The sequence below is a fragment of the Sorex fumeus genome, unplaced genomic scaffold (genome assembly GCF_029834395.1).
Source record: "Sorex fumeus unplaced genomic scaffold, SorFum_2.1 ptg000264l, whole genome shotgun sequence".
Taxonomy (NCBI): Eukaryota; Metazoa; Chordata; class Mammalia; order Eulipotyphla; family Soricidae; genus Sorex; species Sorex fumeus.
The window spans coordinates 1,793,533-1,813,129 of record NW_026606321.1 but is presented as its reverse complement, the minus strand read 5'-3'; the positions used below and the strand labels follow the sequence as shown (position 1 = coordinate 1,813,129).

Below are 19,597 nucleotides of genomic sequence, written 5' to 3'. Positions count from 1 at the left end.
GAGATGCAAACTTTAAGAAGAGAACTCCCAGAACAACCACCAACTGGGAGCTCTTTGACACAATTGTGACAACATGGGAAGATGCCGTCATTGACGACACTGGCAAAGAATACGATCGACTGGTTCAGCACCTAGATGTTTGTGCAAGGAACGCCAATGGAGAGAAAACCACAAAAAATGCCTGTCTTCAAAAACTCTTGAGTTCATTCGACAACGTGGCTGGGTGCGAGCCTCAGGCAGCCACAAATTAACGTCCGAGCTCGCAAAGCAGTGCAGAGAAGTGATAAAGGAAGACTTTAAAGAGAGAAGAGCAACAGCGCTGGCCAATGCGGCAGAAGCCAGGAAAAGCATTTGCAATGTCCACCTGTCCTTTACCAACTACAAGACTAAGATGATTGCCCTCCAACGTCCTGATGGATCTATCACATCTTCCAGAAGGGCAATGGAGAAGATTATCCACGACTTCTACTTGGATGTCTTAAATAGCCACATCCACCTCCCCACATATCAAATTCTGCAGGATGGATCCCAACATTATCCCTTCTGAAATCTGACACGCCATTTCATTGGTAAAGAAGAGAACAGCACCCGGCCCAGACAAAGTAAGACCCGAACACCTGAAGAATCTTCCATCAGTACTCATCAACACACTGGCTCAGCTCTTCACACGCTACCTGTCTGAATGCAAGGTTCTGTCCCAATGAAAAACCAGCAGGACCGTTGTATTTCACAAGAAAGGAGACATCCATGACATTGGCAACTATCGCCCAATCTGCCTGTTATCTGTTGTCTATAAGCTATTCACTTGGGTCATCCTGAATAGGATTGGCAGAACACTAGATGAAGGACAACCATGAGAGCAAGCCAGGTTTCAAAAAGGATTCAGCACGATTGACCATATTCATATGGTAACCAAGCTCATTGGGGTTTCTCGGATGTTCAAGATGCCAGTCTGTCTAACGCTCATTGATTTAAAGAAGACCTTTGATTCTATTGAGACAGAAGTGGTCATCGAAGCCCTAGCCAAACAGGGTGTTCAAACTCAATATACCAGGATCCTCCATGAGCTGTATTATGGATTCACTACCAGGATCTCACCATTCTAGAAGGAAGTGATCATCGACATCAAGAGAGAGGTTCGGCAGGGTGACACCATTTCACTGAAACTCTTCAGTGCCACCCTCGAGAATGTCATGCTATGACTGGAATAGGAAGGAATGGGAATGAAGATAGACAGCCAGCAACTACACCACCTCCAGTTCACTGATGACATCATTCTAATAACACCAAATATTAGCAAAGCTGCACAAATGCTGACCGACTTTGACTGGAGTGTGGAAAGGTTGGACTGCAGCTGAATTTCACAAAGACAATATTCATAAGAAACAGACTTGTTCCTGACATTCCATTCGCTATCAATGGAATGAACATCTCCAAATCCAGCAGTGATGTATACCTAGGTCGAGAACTCAACATGATGAATGACCTGGCATCTGTGTTGTGCAGGAGGAAGAGAGTGGCATGGAACACCTTCAAGAGCATAGAAGAAATAGTTAAGAGGACAAAGAACGTCCAGCTCCAGACACATCTCTTCGACTCCACCATTCTTCCTGCCTTAACATTCGCCTCAGAGACCTGGGCCCTACGAAAACAGGATGAGAATGCTATTCCCAAAGAGGAATCAAAAGAGCTATGCTTGGAGTATCACACTTCACTCAAGTAAGAGAAAGAATCTGGAGTTCCAACCTCCATCGACGATTGAGAATTAGGGACGCTGTCTCGTTTGCCAAGGCATCGAAAATCAGATGGGCTGGACACATAATGCAATTTGGAGATGACCGCTGGACTAGAGGTGTTACTGACTGGATTCCACGGGACGTCAAAAGATTGCATGGTCGCCCATCTATGAGATGGTCAGACTTCTTTATCAAGACCCTGAACGAATGGTTTGAGTCTCTTTTTGTTCCTGGAGCAAGCAGATGCCATTGGGCTACACTAGCATGAGATGGGGATGAATGGAGATATTTCTGGCACCCACTCGAACAAATTGATGAGTAATGGGATGTCAAATGATCAAGTGATCAGGAGTTTAGCTCTATGCACCTATATGTGTATACCATCACCTCCACAATTAAAAGAGATAGAGATATATCCCAAATATGAGATTTCAAAAAGGCAGATAGTCAGAGAGGAAACATTCAAGGCAACAGAAATGAAGACACTGTAGAACAAAGCTTCCAGGGGGTGGGAAGGGTAGGGGTCCTTGGGACCCTGGTGGAGGGAAGCACGTTCTTTGGTGGTGGGTGTGTTGTTGGAATTATGCATCCATAAAAAGTATGAGGAAGAATATTATAAATTTTCAGAGCCTAACTAAAATTGATTTAAAAGAAAAATGCCTACATACATAATTTTTTGTAAGACATTAAATCTGAAGATTGCCAAATTGTCAAACCTTCACAGACTGGGAATCGTGCGTAGGAGACACCCCTCTTCCCCTCCCCACCCACACCCCATCTCCTGTCTGAGAGGTTCGTGCCTTTGCCCTTTCTCTTCCCATCTTTTCAATAAAATCTTCTGAATTTGGGGTGGGGGGGGGAATTTTCTAGATGTATTATTAGTAGTATATACTAATATCACTAAACGTTTTCAATGCTGCACCTTTCAACAAAACTTCTCATTAGTATTGTTGATGCTGTAAATTTTATCAGTACTGCAGAACGCTGAAGGCTTCGGTAACTATAAAACATGGGGTTTTCTCATCATCTCTCTTAATGTTAAATTCTCTGCAACAGGATGCTTCCATTGCAAACGCTATCTGACACAGAAAAGTGCCTTTTGCTCTGGTGACTTGGAAACAGGATTGCACCAGCCGCCACACTGTAGTTGGCAGCAGACATGTCACAAGTGAAATTTCCTTTAGAAAGCAGCGCTCACCACCATGATGCATGCCCCACCCGCCCCCTGCCCTGGTTTCCTGTCAGTCCTCCAGGCACTGCCAGAGCAAAAGGCAGATGCCCCGTCTACAGGGCTGTATGCCATTTTCTCTGTTCTTTACATCTGGTTTAGGTGTCACCTGCACAGAGCTGCCTTTCCTGATGGCTCAATCCAATCAGCTCTGCAGGGAAGGACTTCAGGACAGGTCTGGTGCTCAGACACACCTGCCCTTGGCTCTGCTGCATCTCTAAGGGGAACTTGCCTCACCGATGCCGAAATGGGTTGATGTTTGCCAAGATTTCTTTATAGCAAAGCATGGCAAAGGCCGGGGAAGTTGCCAAAGAAAGTTTGAGAGCTGTAAAGACAAAAGGATTATTTCCCATCTTTTTCTTCTGGGGTCATACATGTGCCCAGGGTTTACTGCTGGTTCTGTGCTCAAGACTCACTCTTGGCCTTGCTTGGGGGACCCTCTGCAGTGCCAGCGGTTGAATTTAGTGGGCCTCATGCAAAGCAAGCATCTTTCCTCTCCTTTGATTCTAGTATTTTCTCTGTGTCTCAATTCTGGAGTGACTCTGCCTGCAGGGAAAGGAGCACCAGCAGCCAAACAGGAAGATCAGAAGATCAGAAAAAATCAGACAAGGAGGAATCTTTGATGGCTCAATTCTGTGTTTGTAATTAAAACTAAAAAGAGATCCAAGTGTGTGATTCTTCCTTCTAACACCCTACACACCTGAGATACAGCCATCTCCTCTGTTCTCACAACATTTTTTAATTTTCATTCATAAAAACCCAAAATTTAAATCTTTCTCCTATGGAACTCACACAGGTGCCATGTTAGCCATGGCTACTTCGATCAAATCATATCCTCTTCTGTGAATTATCATGAAATTAGAGGGTGACCACTTCTTCCCACCACTGTTCCACCAGTGAATCAGACTGTCTGTCAGACAGGAGATGCAATATAACTTTTTAGGAAAATCAACATTGAGACAGGTGACAAAGACTTCTCTGTCACTCTGCAGTGGCACCAAATTACTCACTTGTATTTGACCTGTCCAAAATGGTCAGCAGAGGAACGAGTCAGTTGCTATCCTTTGCCTACCTGGGCCAGCACACCACTGGGTACCTCTAGAGTGGTTAGTTGGGATGCAGCTGGGGTGAAGCAGGCAGGGCCCTCGTGAGCTCAACACCATCTCATTCAGAAAGCTGGTTGAATCCATTTGTAAAGGCAAAGGTAAAGGCCCTCCTGTTGATCGTCGATTTGCTCGAGCGGGCCCAGTAACGTCTCCATTGGAGACTTTGTTGTTACTGTGTTTGGCATATCGAATACTCTCGGTAGCTTGCCGGGCTCTCCGAGAGAGGGGCGGAGGAATCGAACTCGGGTTGGCCATGTTGGCCGCTTGTAAGGCGAACGCCCTACCGCTGTGCTATCCATTTGTAAACACTCCCAATTATGATCACGGTGCCTATTTGACTTCTGGGTATGGAAAACTCACACATACCAATAGGGTCAAGCACAGAGTTACGTCAATTATGCCTTTTCAAATTATTTAAAAGCTTAATGGGAACTCAATGACAATACCCCCCACTACCACTTATTACAACTCAGACACTCATTAAAAGCTTTTATTGGTTTGTATGATTTTTACATTTTCATGATTTTATGTAAGACAAAATAATTGCTTTATCACAATTCACACAAATCAATCATATGTTAGAACCAAAAGAAACGGTTAAGTAGAACTGGTTGAGTATTGCCCAAGAGGGGCAGAATTCAGATAATTGTTTACAGTTAACTCTCCTAAGTATCAGGAAATAATATATGTCATCTGAGAGACCCACACGTGGCCCCTTGTAACTCTACCTCCATTAGAAACCCTTTATCATTAGAAGCCTGAAGTCACACAGATTTAAAGTTAACCAAGTGTCTATAAACTACAACTATAGTTTAATACTAAACAAGTGTTCTGGTCAATAGATGATGCAATTTTTATAGTCAGAATTTAAAATGAAAATATATTTAGTTTTAATTAAAGTCTATGGGAAGAGGCTCTCATGTTTATCCTTCCCTATGTTTTTCTTCTGGGCATAACATTCTTTAAATCCATGTAAAGCCTTTGGCAAGGTATCACAATCTCTTTACTTTTTCCATTTCTAGTGTTTGTCCATATGCAAGTACCTTTTACAGCTGCAATTGCAGTAAACTTGTTTTGTCTATATCTAGAGATATTTGGTGTGTGATATTCACATAACAATCTTAATTACTTCCATCTTGAGTTTGTTCGCTTTCCCTGGTTGCCTAGTATCCTAATTTCCCTAAGCTTATCCTTATTATTGAACATTCAGGGTATTTCCATTTTTCTGTTATTAAATATATTTTCACATAATATTTCTGGATTTTTTAAATTATTGCCTAGTATAGATTTCCAGGCAAGAAAAATAAAACCAATGTACATGAACAGTTTTGATGGCTCTTCCTATACATAGTTGAACCTGACGATTGTATTAAAAGGTGGGGTTGAATGACCTTGCCCTACATTGTAGACTTTCACAAACTCACCATGATTCACTTGAAGCTTTAACTTTTTATAAGCCCTATCAGTATTCCATAATTAATTTCAATGGGGTTGAATTTCTTCCCATGTTTATTCTACAGGCTGTCTATTTGTCTCTTCACATTCGTAACCTATTCTTCTTCTATTTCCTCCTATTTTTTAAAAGGTCTTTTTAATTGGGTACTTGAGCCATGAACATAAATCTCTTCACCTGACCTAAATGCAAAAGGCAAGAAAAGCAGAATCAGCAGAGACCTGCCTTGTTACTGGCTGGCTGTCACCAGAACCACATTAACAGAAGAATAATCCCTTGGAGGGAAATACTGTCTGCCGAAACTCGTCAGTGTTTAGAGCTGAAAGAAGAAAATGCATGGCTGTGGGTGTGAGGGCCACGCTTCATTAGGAAGTTATAAATTTTATTTAAGTCGCCAAATGACTTTTCTACAAACAGTGATTGTTCGTTAATGCTGAATAGGTTAAATGTAATTAAGGCTCCAACAAAGGAGAGGCAAACCCATAGAGCGAATTAGTGGCACGACAAAACCTAAGCTCGGCACTCTTTAGCACTCATCGAAGAATGAAGGTTATCATGAGACGATTCTCCATTTGCCGGTGGATCTGGAAACGGACGAACCCCTATCACTTGACGTCACAGAGAAGGGCGACCCCACGGAGCACCCAGTGTTCAGGGGCCTGGACTGTTCGCAGATCCACCGCAGCGATGTAATTCAAGTCTGTTCGGACTGGCTTCTTATAGATGGGGCAGGAGTAAAGCCGAGGATCTCTTAATGCTACAAAGAAGGTCAAACATGAAGAAAACTTGGTGAATTTTATAATTTTAGATGCCTACAGTGCATTATGAGTGAGTCATTCCATAGAGAGAGGGGTTTTGAATGAGAGGAATTCATCCCAAGATGAATGGGTCCTTAGATCTGAAGTAGCCTGGCACCCACTGGTGTCTGGAGGATGTGAGGTACACAGTAAGGTCTTCAGGCTTATCCCTTGGGCCACTTTTACCATGTCTTTGATAAATTACTCCTGCTCACAATGCCCATGAACTTCTCCTTGTCCCCTCTTTATCTTTTCACATGTCAATTCACCAATCATCACCCTCTCTCCTTTCCCTTCCCCCCAAATCTGTGAGCATACAACTCTCTCTAACCCCCCAATTTGCCTTTGACACAGGGTCCCTCCAATGAGCACTTTTATATTATTTCAAAATCCTGTCTTCACTCCTCTGTGCTATAGGTCCAACCCACATCTGAACTTATAGATCAGAGGATGTGTCCTACCCTGCTAGGTTTTGTGAGTTTTCCAAATTTGCCAAGGAGTAAAAATTTCCTGAAAGCAGAGAGTCAAAACACCGTTCATTCACCTGAGTGGATGTCACACTGCCTTTCCAGAGTCAATAAAAAGAGTTTCTAAAACTACAAGTATTTAGTATGATGAAAATTTGAGTGCTATTCAGAATTTGCCCACTTAAGGTGTTTTGATTTACAACTTTGACCTTATGATGGTGTGAAAGAAATAACCATTCAGTACAACCTGTGCTTCTGATTTTGAACTTTGATCTTTTTGTGTGCTAGTGATATGGCATGCATATATGTTAGATCCTCTTGATATGTGGCGTTGTAACAGGGCACCCAGTCAACCAAACAATCACAAGGAAAACAACTTCATAATTACCATGAAAAAATCATTAGTAATTACCATTGTAAATCTATAAAAATATTCTAAGAGAATGACATGAATTGATGGAGCTAGTATACACTAACTAGCTAATCACTGATCTATTTAATCCCCCTAGATCTTGGGTCTATAAACTGTAGCACTGTCCTGTAGCACTCTCCTCCCGTTGTTCATCAATTTGCTCGAGCAGGCACCAGTAACGTCTCCATTGTGAGACTTGTTACTGTTTTTGGCACATCGGATATGCCATGGGGAGTTTGCCAGGCTCTGGCATGCAGGTGGGATACTCTGGTAGCTTGCCGGGCTCTCTGAAAGAATGAAGGAATCGAACCCAGGTCGGCCGTGTGCAAGGCAAACGCCCTACCTGCTGTGCTATAGCTCCAGTCTATAAACACATCACAGTCTATATCCAGTCTATAAACATATAACAAATATATAACTCAATGTTCCAATGTCAATTGGATCAACAATTATTTTATACATCTTGAAGGGATCCATTGGAGTTTTACAGCTGAACCTTAAGCTAATTATACTCGTTACCTAGTGCGAAAGTACTTCTTGGATTCTAATCCCAAATGGAAAATAGATTTGGGAAAAAATAGCATTCTTTTCCATAAGAAAAGGTGAAAACCATTTCTTTGAAATATTTATCCAATTTTATTTATTTCTAATTGCTTTCCATGGTGCCCATGCCAAGTCTCAGCATGCAGCAAACTTCTTCAGCAGGGTTAGAAGCTACCGAAAATATAATTTCAAAGTGAAAGTGCTGACGGATGCAAAACCACCCCATAAACAGATGATTCGAAACCATTACCCCTGGTTAGACAAATAGCTTTGAGGACAAAAATAAACATGCTAGGTAGGTGAAACAAATCAACTCAATATGCTTCAAGCCTTAGGGCTCCAGAAGGAGGGAGAGTCAGGTTGTATAAATTGGCGAGCTATATGCTTTAGAAACCTACAGTTTTTAATAAACTACCTTGAGGGAATTTCAATTTCTAACTATGCAACTTTCTTCCCTAGTCTACATTTTTCATATAAATGCATATCTTCCTACATATAGTCCTTCCAATGTCCAAAATAACTGAGTTATACACAAAGATTCCTTTACAATCTTTAAATTCAATCCCTTTTTTGATAATAACTTTAAGTTATCTATGGAAAACTTTCCCCCACACATTTATTTTAGTCCTTCAACAAGACTGGAATTATATGTATTAATAATAATGACGATTAAGTTATTTGTTGTGTGCTAATTCAATAATTGGTATACCAGTTTGGTTCTGTCAATAACACTGGTGAGTACTAACATGGACTGTATTTTAGAGGTGAGAATGATGGAACTTAAAGGAGGTAAGTTATTCATGCAAGGCTGCAAAGTAGAGGTGATTATATAAGAATCAAGTCTGTACATTAAACTAAGAAGCTTCTGGACCTCAAAAGAAACCATGACCAAAATACAGAGAGAGTCCACAGAGTGGGAAAAAATATTTACCAAATACCCATCAGATAAGGGGTTAATATCCAGGATAGACAAGATACTAATAGAATTGGACAAGAAAAAAAAACCTCCAACTCCATTGAAAAAAACCTCCAACCCCATTGAAAAATGGGGAGAAGAAATGAACAGAAGCTTTCACAAAAAAATAAATACAAATGGCCAAATAAATACTCGTGAAACAATGCTCTACATTGCTAATAATCAAGGGGAATGCAAATCAAAACAAAAATGAGATATCATCTCATACCACAGAGACTGGCACACATCAAAAAGAACAAGAACAACCAGTGTTGGTGAGGATGTGGGGAGAAAGGGACTCTCTTTTATTGCTGGTGGGAATCCCAACTGGTCTAGGCTTTTTGGAAAACAATACGGGCATTCCTTCAAAAACTAGAAATTGAGCTTCCATATGACCCACAATATCACTTCTGGGAATGTGTCCCAAGAGTGCAAAAAAGCACTGTAGAAGTATGTTCATTGCAGCACTGTTTACAACAGCCAGATTATGAAAACAACCCGAGTGCCCGAGAACAGACGACTGGTTAAAGCAACATTGATACATCCACACACTGGAGTACAATACAGCTGTTAGGGAAAATGTAGCACTATAGCACAGTCCTCCCACTGTTCATCAATTTGCTCGAGTGGGCCCAGTAACTTCTCCATTGTGAGACTCCTTGTTACTGTTTTTGGTATATTGAATACGTCACAGGGAGCTTGGTAGGCTTTGCCGTGCAGGCGAGATACTCTCGGTAGCTTGCCAGGCTCTCTGAGAGGGGTGGAGGAATTGAACCTGGGTCGGCTGCATGCAAGGCAAATGCCCTACCACTGTGCTATAGCTCCAGCCCTAGGAAAGATGAAGTCATGAAATTTTCTTATAAGTGGATGGTCATGGAGAGTATGATGCTTAGTGAAATTTAGACAGAGAATAACAGCACTCATTTGTGGAATATAAAATAACATAATATGAGACTGAGACCCAAGGACACCAAAGTAGAGACAAGGGCCAGGAAGATTGCCCCATAGTTGGCAGCCTGCCTCATGAGCTGGGGGGAAGCAGCTGGAATAGAGAAGGGATCACTGTGTCAACGATCATTGGAGGGATCAATTGGGATGGGAGATGTGTACTGAAAGTAGATTAAGGACCAAATATAATAGTCTCTCAGTACCTATATTGCAAACCATAATGCTCAAAAGTAGAGAGATTATGGGGGAAATTGTCTGCCATAGAGGCAGGGGGAGGATTGGAAGGGGTCAGGATACTGGGTATATTGGTGGTGGAAAATGTGCATGTTGGAGGGATGGGTGTTCAATCTTTGTATGACTGAAACTCAAACATGAAAGCTTCGTATGGTTAGTCAAAAAAGAAAAAAAAAAGGATCAAGTCAGGGCTAAAGAGATTAAAAAAAACCCAGAGATAAGGCACTTGCTTTTCACACACCTTAGTTCGATCCCCAGCAACCCATGGGGTCCCCCCAACCTACTCCAGGAGTAATCCCTGAGACCCATTGGCATGGCCCCAAAACAAACTAAAGAACCAAGTCTAGCCAGAATGAACCCACAGCTGATACTATTTAATATCCGCCACATATCACAGCGGTAGGGCGTTTGCCTTGCACGCAGCCAACATGGCCGACCCGAGTTCGATTCCTCCGCCCCTCTCGGAGAGCCCGGCAAGCTACCGAGAGTATCTCGCCCGCACGGCAGAGCCTGGCAAGCTACCCGTGACGTATTCGATATGCCAGACACAGTAACAACAAAGTTTCCAATGGAGAAGTTACTGGGCCCGCTCGAGCAAATCGATGAACAACGGGAGGGCCTTTACTTTACTTTTTACTTTATGCGACCCTGCACGTACAAAAGTGCACTTATTTTTGCTCCAAAACAAAATTTCCGACTCCTGTCCCTGTGACTTTGAATTTCAGTTACAAGGTGGATGAAACGATGTCAGGCCCAGGAAGTCCTCAGGTCTCACTCCCCTTCTCTGTCACGACTGCGCCCAGCAACTGTCCTGCAGCTGCATGCAGTGAAAAGGGGAGAATGATAGAACATTCTTACGTTTCCCCCCCCACTGGCAGGAAACGGTCTTTTCAGCTCCAAGAGCCCGTCCCAGCCCACTCAGGAACCAGAGGCAGCTCTGAGGTCCCTTTGTCCTGCAGAGGGGCTCCTCACAAAGCTCCCTTTGAGAACACTACATCTAGGACAAGCAGGTGACTCGACAGTAATGGTGAATGGACCTCTATCATTTGGTTGACATTTTCAGAATGTACTAATGAAAAACAGGAACAAAATTAATAGGTTAGGAGATATATAGCCCATGATTTTTGTAATTAAAATATCTAGACTTTCCTTTGAAAATGAAACATTCTAAAATCTAATAATTATTTACATGGAAAACTTCCCTCTAGATTAATATAAAAAACAATTCTCAGAATTTTCTTAATTTCTAAGAATTTTAATTTTCAAATGCTACTCTATTGGAGTGCCCTTTGGTTATACCTCTTTACCTAATTACCTATTCAATTATCTGTTGCATAGTCAATTATCCAAAAAAAAGTTTAATGATGGGGTCAGAGCAGCGCTGCATAGGAACTGAAGAGATAGTATAGCAGGTAGGACACTTGCCTTGCACACAGCTACCCCGGGTTCATTCTCCAGCTTCCCATATGGTCCCCCAAGCACCACTAGGAGTAATCTCTGAGTGCAGAGGCAAGAGTAACCCCTGAGCATCGCCAGGTGTGGCCCCAAAACAAAACAAACAAACAAATAAAAAAAAGTCAAATGATTTGAAACAACGAAATGTTAGTTCTCGGGGCTGGAGCAATAGTATAGCAGGTAGGGCGTTTGCCTTGCATGCAGCTGACCCAGGTTTGATTCCCAGCATCCCATATGGTCTCCCGAGAACTGCCAGGAGTAATTCCTGAGTGCATGAGCCAGGACTAACCCCTGTGCAATGCCAGGTGTGACCCAAAAAGAAAAAAAAAAAAGAGGAATGTTAGTTCTTTATCATTAAGTCAACTGCTCAACAGTAGTTATTTAACATATTCCTACCGTTTACTAAAACAAAGAATGAATAGCTCGGGTTTTTTCTTTTCCTCTTTCAGTACTTTGAAAGTACGCACTTTCCTTATGCTTATTTTATTTCATCCCTTAACCGCTGCCAATGAGCCTCATTGCTGACTAATGCCCGGCAGGGTGAATACAGTTCTTCTATAAAATATGGTCTTCAAGAATAAGGAAGTGCATGCCTTGTAAAATTATGACCTTATTGCTGCCATGCTGAGCTGTTTCATGTCATCCTGCAATGGATATTTACAGTTTAGTCACAAGAGATAAAGTGACACCTATCTCAATGTGGAAAAGAATTTCCTTTCATTCTATAAAGGAGACATTTGTAGAACAGGTCGACTCTGCATGCTATGAGATGATGAAAAAATCTCTAAAATATTATTTTTGGCTCAAAGAACAATTGCTCATCATTTCTATAAAATAATCACTGTCCCGGGAATTTACACCACATTAACAGCCAGTAAGTAAGGAACGCGCAGCTAACTTCTTGCATAAGCCCAGAACAGGCAGATATACTGCTCTCAGCTTCAGCTAAGAGCGAAGACCCCTGCCTGTCAATGCTTAGTATTTTCAAGTTTTCTTTCTGATACTGGACTCTCCCCACCAGCACTCAGTTTCTTCAGAAACCGGTTCTACACTACACTTTTTCTGCTACTTAGGTCCTGCCACATTATTCCTAGGCATCAATTCAGCCTCCTTCTGTCATTTGCATCTCACTCTCATGTTTGTTGTCTCCAATGAGGTCCCTAAACTGAACCCCTGAACTCCTAAATTGTCTCATACTCTGGTCCAGCACCTTTGTGTCTCCATGCTGGAAGCAAGGCCTATCTGGAGCCAGTATGCTCACCTACAGTGTCTTCTTATGATAGATTCATGGAACCTCAAACTATCAAGCTCCTATAACCACAACTCCTGGCAGTTGAACCATTACTACTGGGGAAATTCACGGTTGGTTTCTTGGGAAGTATTTTGTCCATCCGTCAAAACAAAACTCTCTTTTATGTGCACTTCTGTTTAAAGGCAACTTATAAATACACGTTTATACATGTGATTCCTTAACATCCAACTCAAGGCCAAGCACACAAAACGCACGCCTGAACAAAGGGGATCGGGTATACGTTATGTTCTCCATTAGGCACATGACAGTTTCCTGCACTTAGGAGCACTAGCAATCACTTATGCACCCTGTCTAGGAGAAAGGACATTCTGAACATTATAAGGCACAGACACGTGAAGACAGCATTAAACAGACCATGAACAGGACACTCACCACTTAGCGGACGGCACAATGTCACTTTGTGCTTTCTCAGCTAGAAGCAAAGATCTGCTGGGCCGCTCAGATATTTCACTGCACATCTCAGTAAGTGGGTGCAAATGTGTGGCAGCATTGATTTGAGGGTCGCAGGTAAATTTTAGGGTGTGGGTAAGATTATAAGCACAGAAGAGAAAAGAAATAGGGATCTACTGTGCTGTTTTTTTCCCCTTAAGCTAACCTTCCCTCTTTTCGCCAGAGTCAGGATTCTACCTGGTCCTTTTCCTCTATGACATGCCCCATCTGGTTCCCAATGATACCTTCGTCCCTTAGCACCCAGCAAATACTTGCTTGACAAAGGGATGCTTCTAGTTTACAAACTCCCTTTTCTTGACCAAAGTTCCCGAATGTGGCACGCTATTTATCTCAGAGACTGAGTTACTGAGTGCCTTTTTAAAGAGTCAATTTTATTCCTTTTTTTTTAAACAAGTTTACTTACTTACTTGTTTAAAGTAAGGAATAAAATCAACTCTTTAAAGGTCCTGGAGCAATAGCACAGTGGTAGGGCACATGCCTTACACGCTGGGTTCAATTCCTCCACCCCCCACAGATAGCCTGGCAAGCTGCAAGAGTATCTCACCTGCATGGCAAAGCCTGGCAAGCTACCCATGATGTATTCAATATGGCAAACACAGTAACAACAAGTCTCACAATGGAGACATTACTGGGCCTGCTAGAGCAAATCGATGAACAACAGGAGGACAGTGCTACAGTGCTACTTGTTTAAAGAAAAAAAATCTTTTATGTATGATTCAGAAAAATATTATTATGCAGGTTGAAATATCAATCCAGCATTTTATCATTGGTTACAGGATTAAATTAAAGGTATCTACATGCAATCTGGAATTTAGGACATGGTTTAAATCTCCAATAGACACCACTTCTGGGAGAGCCCTGGTCATCAGAGCTCTGCCTAGCAAGTGTTGCTTGTATCATATTCCATATCATATCCCACTGTATCATATCATACATCTTCCTGAGCCTGATTCGTACCCAACTGAATCTGAGAGTCCCTGTCCACTTCATTCCAAGGTCACCACCCTTTCTTCCTATGTTTGTTCCAAATGCTGTTTCTAATATCATCAGCTAATGTTTCATGAGCACCAATGTGCATTTTATCTGCTCTCTGGCCCTCTCGGGAGAGCCCAGCAAGCTACCAAGAGTATCTCTCCCACATGGCAAAGCCTGGCAAGCTACCTGTGATGTATTTGATATGCCAAGCACAGTATGAGTCTCACAATGGAGACGTTACTGGGCCCGCTTGAGCAAATCAATGAACAATGGGAGAACAGTGCTACAGTACTAAGCTAAGAATTGTCTAAAATGATCACCACTTACAAGAAAACTCCAAGTGGCCAAGAAGTATACAATCATGTGACTATAAAGCGAGTTGCTAACATTGTAGAATCCTTTCTATATCATAGCACAATCAAGAGCCTATGTTCATACTGGGTTATCCAGTCCAAGAACGTCAATAGTCATCAAAGGAACAAGACAACTTACTATTGTTTTCTGCATAAATCCTTATGACGGGCATTAGCTCAAAGAGCACTTTGGGCTTGGACTCAATGAGTTTCATATTCCTCTTGTCCCAACCAGCACCTTCCAGGTATAGGCCATAGACATAGACACCCTCAGTGGGAGGGGCAGAAATGTCATCTTTCATCCATTTGGTGACTTCGTTGCAGAGAACCATGTTGTCCAGAGCCCAGCCTTTGTTGGCTCGAGTTATTTCCTACTCAGGACAAAAACCAAAGCAAGTGAAAAGTTTGTCTTAATACAAACAGAAGAGCAGTGATGTAAGGGCAGCCCCCAATTAGCCAAGGAAGGACAATGTTTAAAGAATTGAAAAGATTCTCTGCTAGACAATACCTATGTCCTAATGGAGCCATTTGCCATTTATTCTATTTTGGTTTAGGAATCATACCTGGCAGTGCTCAGGGGCAATTCCTGTCTATGTGCTCAGGAGTGATTCTAGGGCACAAAGCTAATGTTTCATGAGCACTGATGTGCATTTTATCTGCTTTAGCACATAGGTAAGGACTGTCTAAAATTATCACTTCTTCCAAGAACTCCCAAGAAAATGCTAAGTGTCCAGTAAGTAAGTAACCATGTGAATATAAAGTGAAAAATATTGTAGGAGTCATGCATATTTTTCAGGGGACTGTATATGCCAAATCGGAATTGGCCACATGCAAAGCAAGAGCACTTTAACTTAGTTAGTACTATATCTCTGACCTCTGCAGTGGCACTTTAAAAAGAAATATAAAAATCAAAACTTATCATGACAAATAAATATTTTGAAATTTAAGCTGGCAATGTAAGTGCCTGATTTCTGTTTCAGATCATAAAAGTGGTATCTTCGGAAAGTCATTCTCTGTCTGATTTTATTCTTTAAATCAACAATGGAACAAAAAAACTTAGGGAAGGAAAATTAAAACATAACTGATACAGATTGACGTCATTACCTGCCTCATTGCAGTTAAAAATCCTTGGGGATTAAAAAATCCAGTCATCCAAAAGCAGTGGGGGCGACCATTGAAAATCCAAGAGGTAAACTGGCAGTTTCGTTCAATAAGTTCGGTGAACCAGAAACCCAATGTACTGGAAACCCAAGATGCCTGGAACACACACATTAAAGCAATTAATCAAGTCTCATTCTGCTGTGTAACTCGCTGTGTTCACAGAAAGAGAAAGATATAAAATATCAATTTCACTTTAACAATTTAAAAGTCCCTAAGACATGAATTTCCCTGGGGTTCTGATATTTCAGCTTTCACATTTTCTTCCAATACAGTTAGATATGATAGAATCAGCTAATTATCCCATGAATGAAGAGCAGATCAATTCAGAACTCAGTGTGCTGTTCAAAAATGCCTGATGTCATTCAAATTACTTTCTATTTATGGATATCTTTATTAATCATTCTGTTATGAAGCAATTAAAACAATTAATTGAATTAAAAATTTAACAAGTTTCAACTTTTTTTCCTTAGGTTCTAACAGATACAGCATAAAACAGAACTTCCACTTGTGCTCATGGCCTCATCAATACTTTAAAATATATTCTACGAGAGAATGCAAGTCTTTCTCCACTTATCATTTTTAATGAGGCAAACAACAGTGATTACCTAATGTTGTTGTCCCTGAGAATGCATTTTTTATCTCCTCTAATTAAAAAGCAGAGATGCAATAACACAGGTCTCCTAACTACTCACAAATTTATCGCGCATATTAACTGTTAACACTCTGCCGAACTTCACATATGGAAATCTCATTATCACTATTGGTACAGATATATAATTAATGGTATCATTTGCCACCTTTGAGGGTATCTTCCAATCCTACTTTTATTACATACTACAGAAATTGCAATATTTTAGGTATGAAGGTTTGATCAACCTATGCGGAAACACCGTTTGAATTTCAAATAATTTGCCTTTTTTTAAATGTATACTGAGATTCCAAAAACTGGTGTAGCTGAGTAGGAAAAAGCTGTGTTTAAAAATATCATAGTTTGGGGTTGGAGCTGTAGTTCAGAGAGTAGGGTGTTTGCCTTCCACACAGCTGAGCCAGGTTTGATTCCCGGCATCCCATATGGTTCTCTGAGCCCCACCAGGAGTAATCCTGGAGCACAGAGCCAGGAGTAACCCATGAGCATCACCAGATGTGCTCCCAACAACAACAACAAGAACAAAGATCCTAATTTAAAATTTAGGCCATCCAGGGGCCAGAGCTATAGTACAGTGGGTAAGGCACTTGCCTTACATGTGGACAACCCAAGTTCAATCTCTGGTTCAAACTCCTTATGTTCACACAAGCCTGCCAGGAGTGATCACTGAGCTCAAAGCCAGGAGTAAGCCCTGAGCACTTCTGGGTGTGCACTCCCCACCCTCCGAATTTAAGACCATTCATTTTATCCTATCTATATAGACAAGAAACAGGCACAGCAATAGAAGTAGCTTCTGTGGCACTGAACATCTTGAAGTGGTGGAGGCAGGATTGGGACCAGGTGCTCTGGCACCAGAGGGGAGGTCATGAAACACACTTTGCACACACGTGCTGGAATTAGTCATTCTCAGTGACACCGATTCCAGGCACCCACCACATGACACCGACTTATTTTACAGCCTGGGAGACCCAGTGGCCTTCGCATTCTTTAGCTTCACTACCCATACCCACACGCTCACTCAAAATCTTATCATCAAACTCTGTCTCGTTGGGGAGAGCTTTTCCTCCACAGCTGCATTTCCTACCAAGGAGAGAGTGCTCCATTTGAACAAGACCACCAGGGTGCTCTGCGTCATTACTCCCTCCCTCTATGGTAGTGAAAACCTAATATGACTTGGGGACAGTCCCACGTGTGACTTCACTTTGTAGCCTGCCCTCCACTTAACTTGGCCCATGGCTCCAGATCCTGTCCTTGGACTGTAAGTGGAAGTAACTCTCTCTGTCTTTATCTCTGCCTCTGTCTTGCTCTCACTCACCCATTCCTTCACCAGTGTCCATTTCCCACTAATACTCCGGTTTCCCTCCTTCCACCCGTCACCCCGGTCTATCTCTAAAGCAGGCACTTCTCTCTCTCACTCCCCCCAACTTCCTCCCTCCTTCCCTTCCCCTCTCTTCATCTCTCCCTCCCTTCCTCCTTCTTTCTCCCCTGCCTCCCTCTCCCTCTCTCTCTTCCACATTTGGCTGTGCTCAGGGCCTACTCCTGGATCTGCACTCAGAAATCACTCCCAGCAGGGTTTGTGGGACCATATGGGATTCAGGGGATAGAATCCAGGTAGGTCCTGTGCAAGGCAAGTGTCCTACCTGCTGTACTATCTCTCCAGACCCAAGCCCACTGCTAATACATGCAGATTAGACCCAACTGCCTTGTCTTCTCTAATTTCCCTGCAAAAACTGGGCTGATTTTAGAAGCCATATGCTCTTAGTGGTACAGACATCACCGTTGGGCAAGGCCTCCGTGAGGAGGATACTGCATGAACTGTGTGGAGTTGAGTAACTGAAGGACCATGGGAGGAAGTGGTGTGCTACAGTAACAGCAAGCTCCGAAGAGATGTTCAGCACCAGGTAACAGAGGATTTGGAAACTGCTATCAGCATTGAGATACATGGAAACACACACTTGGAAATCAAGTCCATGTTTTCACTTAAAAAATTAATTTAACTAAAGAACAATGATTTACAAAGTAACTGTTAGTTGAGTTTTAGACATAATAGTATTTCAACCCCAATGTCAACTTGCTTTCTCTTTTTTCTCTTTATTTTGCTTTAGTTTAGTTTTGTTTTTTTATTTTTGTGGAACACACCCTGCAGTGCTTAGGGCTTATTCCTGGCTCTGCTCTCAGGGATTTTCCTGGCAGTGCTTGAGGGACCATATGGGGTGCCGGGCATCAAAGTCAGGTCAGCCATATGCATGGCAAGGTCCTACCCGCTGGACTAATTCTGGTTTCTCCGCTGTTGGTTTTTCTTTTGGTACTGAGTTGCCTGCTGGACGTGAGGAGAGAGAAACCCAACATGCCCCCCTCCAAGGGCCCCCGGTGAGGGCAGCCAGGCGCGGGGGCAGGAGACTCTGCGCTGTTCTCTTCCGGGAGCTGGATTTTATAGTCTCTGCATCTTGGCCGTTGATGGGACCAACCTGACCCTGGTGGCAGCTGGTGGGTGTGATGCCTCCCTACTGGAAGATGGGGGATGTGGGTGGAGAAGGCCCAGTCCCAATCTGAGCAGGCTTGGAGATCTCAGACCCGGGACCCATATGCCTGGGTTCCTCTGTCGGTTCCTTTATGCCGGTTCTCGACGTGTGGAGAGTGGTCTCAGCATGGCTGTGGCTGGTTCTGAAGGTCTTCGGCTGCTGGGGCTCTGCACACGTCCAGACAAGCCTCATGCATGGCTACCGAAAGTATCCTGCCCGCATGGCAGAGTCTGGCAAACTTCCTGTGTTGTACTAATATGCCAAATACCAGTAACAAAGATGGGGCTCATTCTCCTAACCCTAAAAGAGCATTTAATATGGCTCTTTTAAAATCTCAGGGCTGGGAAGAAGGAGACGTTACTGGTGCCTGCTCGAGGCAATCGGTGAACAACAGGATGAATGTGATCATGATCATGACCATGACTGAGTTGCCTGAATAGGACACGCACTTTGCTCCAGTGATTTCTGTTTCCATGCAAAGTCTTTAGCATCCCAGGGACACTCTGATCTTAAAACTCCCTCCTCAGAACTGTATCACAGTAATTTTCATCCAATCCAAGCCATTCAATGACAGCCCAGGAAATGAACACATCAACACCCCCTCCATCACACTTGCAGACCACTGTCCAATGGATGACTTCGTCCTCTTTCTTTCCAGCTAGCACTCAGTTCCCTGAGCCCGGCTGGGGAAAACTGCATGCCTTGACTGCTCAGGTTCACTTTTGATTTCTCATTTTCGGTTGTAAGTGAGGGAAACCCACCAATTTACATGTTTTCCCCTTCTGGTTAGTAAGTTTGTGCACTTAAGAGGTACGGTTGAATGAGGTTTGGGTGCAGAAACATC

The 19,597-nt window shown here is 42.6% G+C and overlaps 1 protein-coding gene across 1 annotated transcript in view; it reads right to left on the bottom strand.

The window, feature by feature from the left end:
* Positions 1–6,051: 6,051 nt before the first annotated feature.
* Positions 6,052–19,597, bottom strand: part of DNAH5 (dynein axonemal heavy chain 5) — a 321,369-nt gene continuing 307,823 nt past the window's right edge. The window contains exons 78-80 of the mRNA XM_056109071.1: positions 15,529–15,681; positions 14,564–14,795; positions 6,052–6,280 (exon numbers count right to left, since the gene is read on the bottom strand). Of these exons, the coding sequence (XP_055965046.1) occupies positions 6,129–6,280; positions 14,564–14,795; positions 15,529–15,681 (537 nt within the window). The 3' untranslated portion in view covers positions 6,052–6,128. The remainder of the gene's footprint in view (positions 6,281–14,563; positions 14,796–15,528; positions 15,682–19,597) is intronic.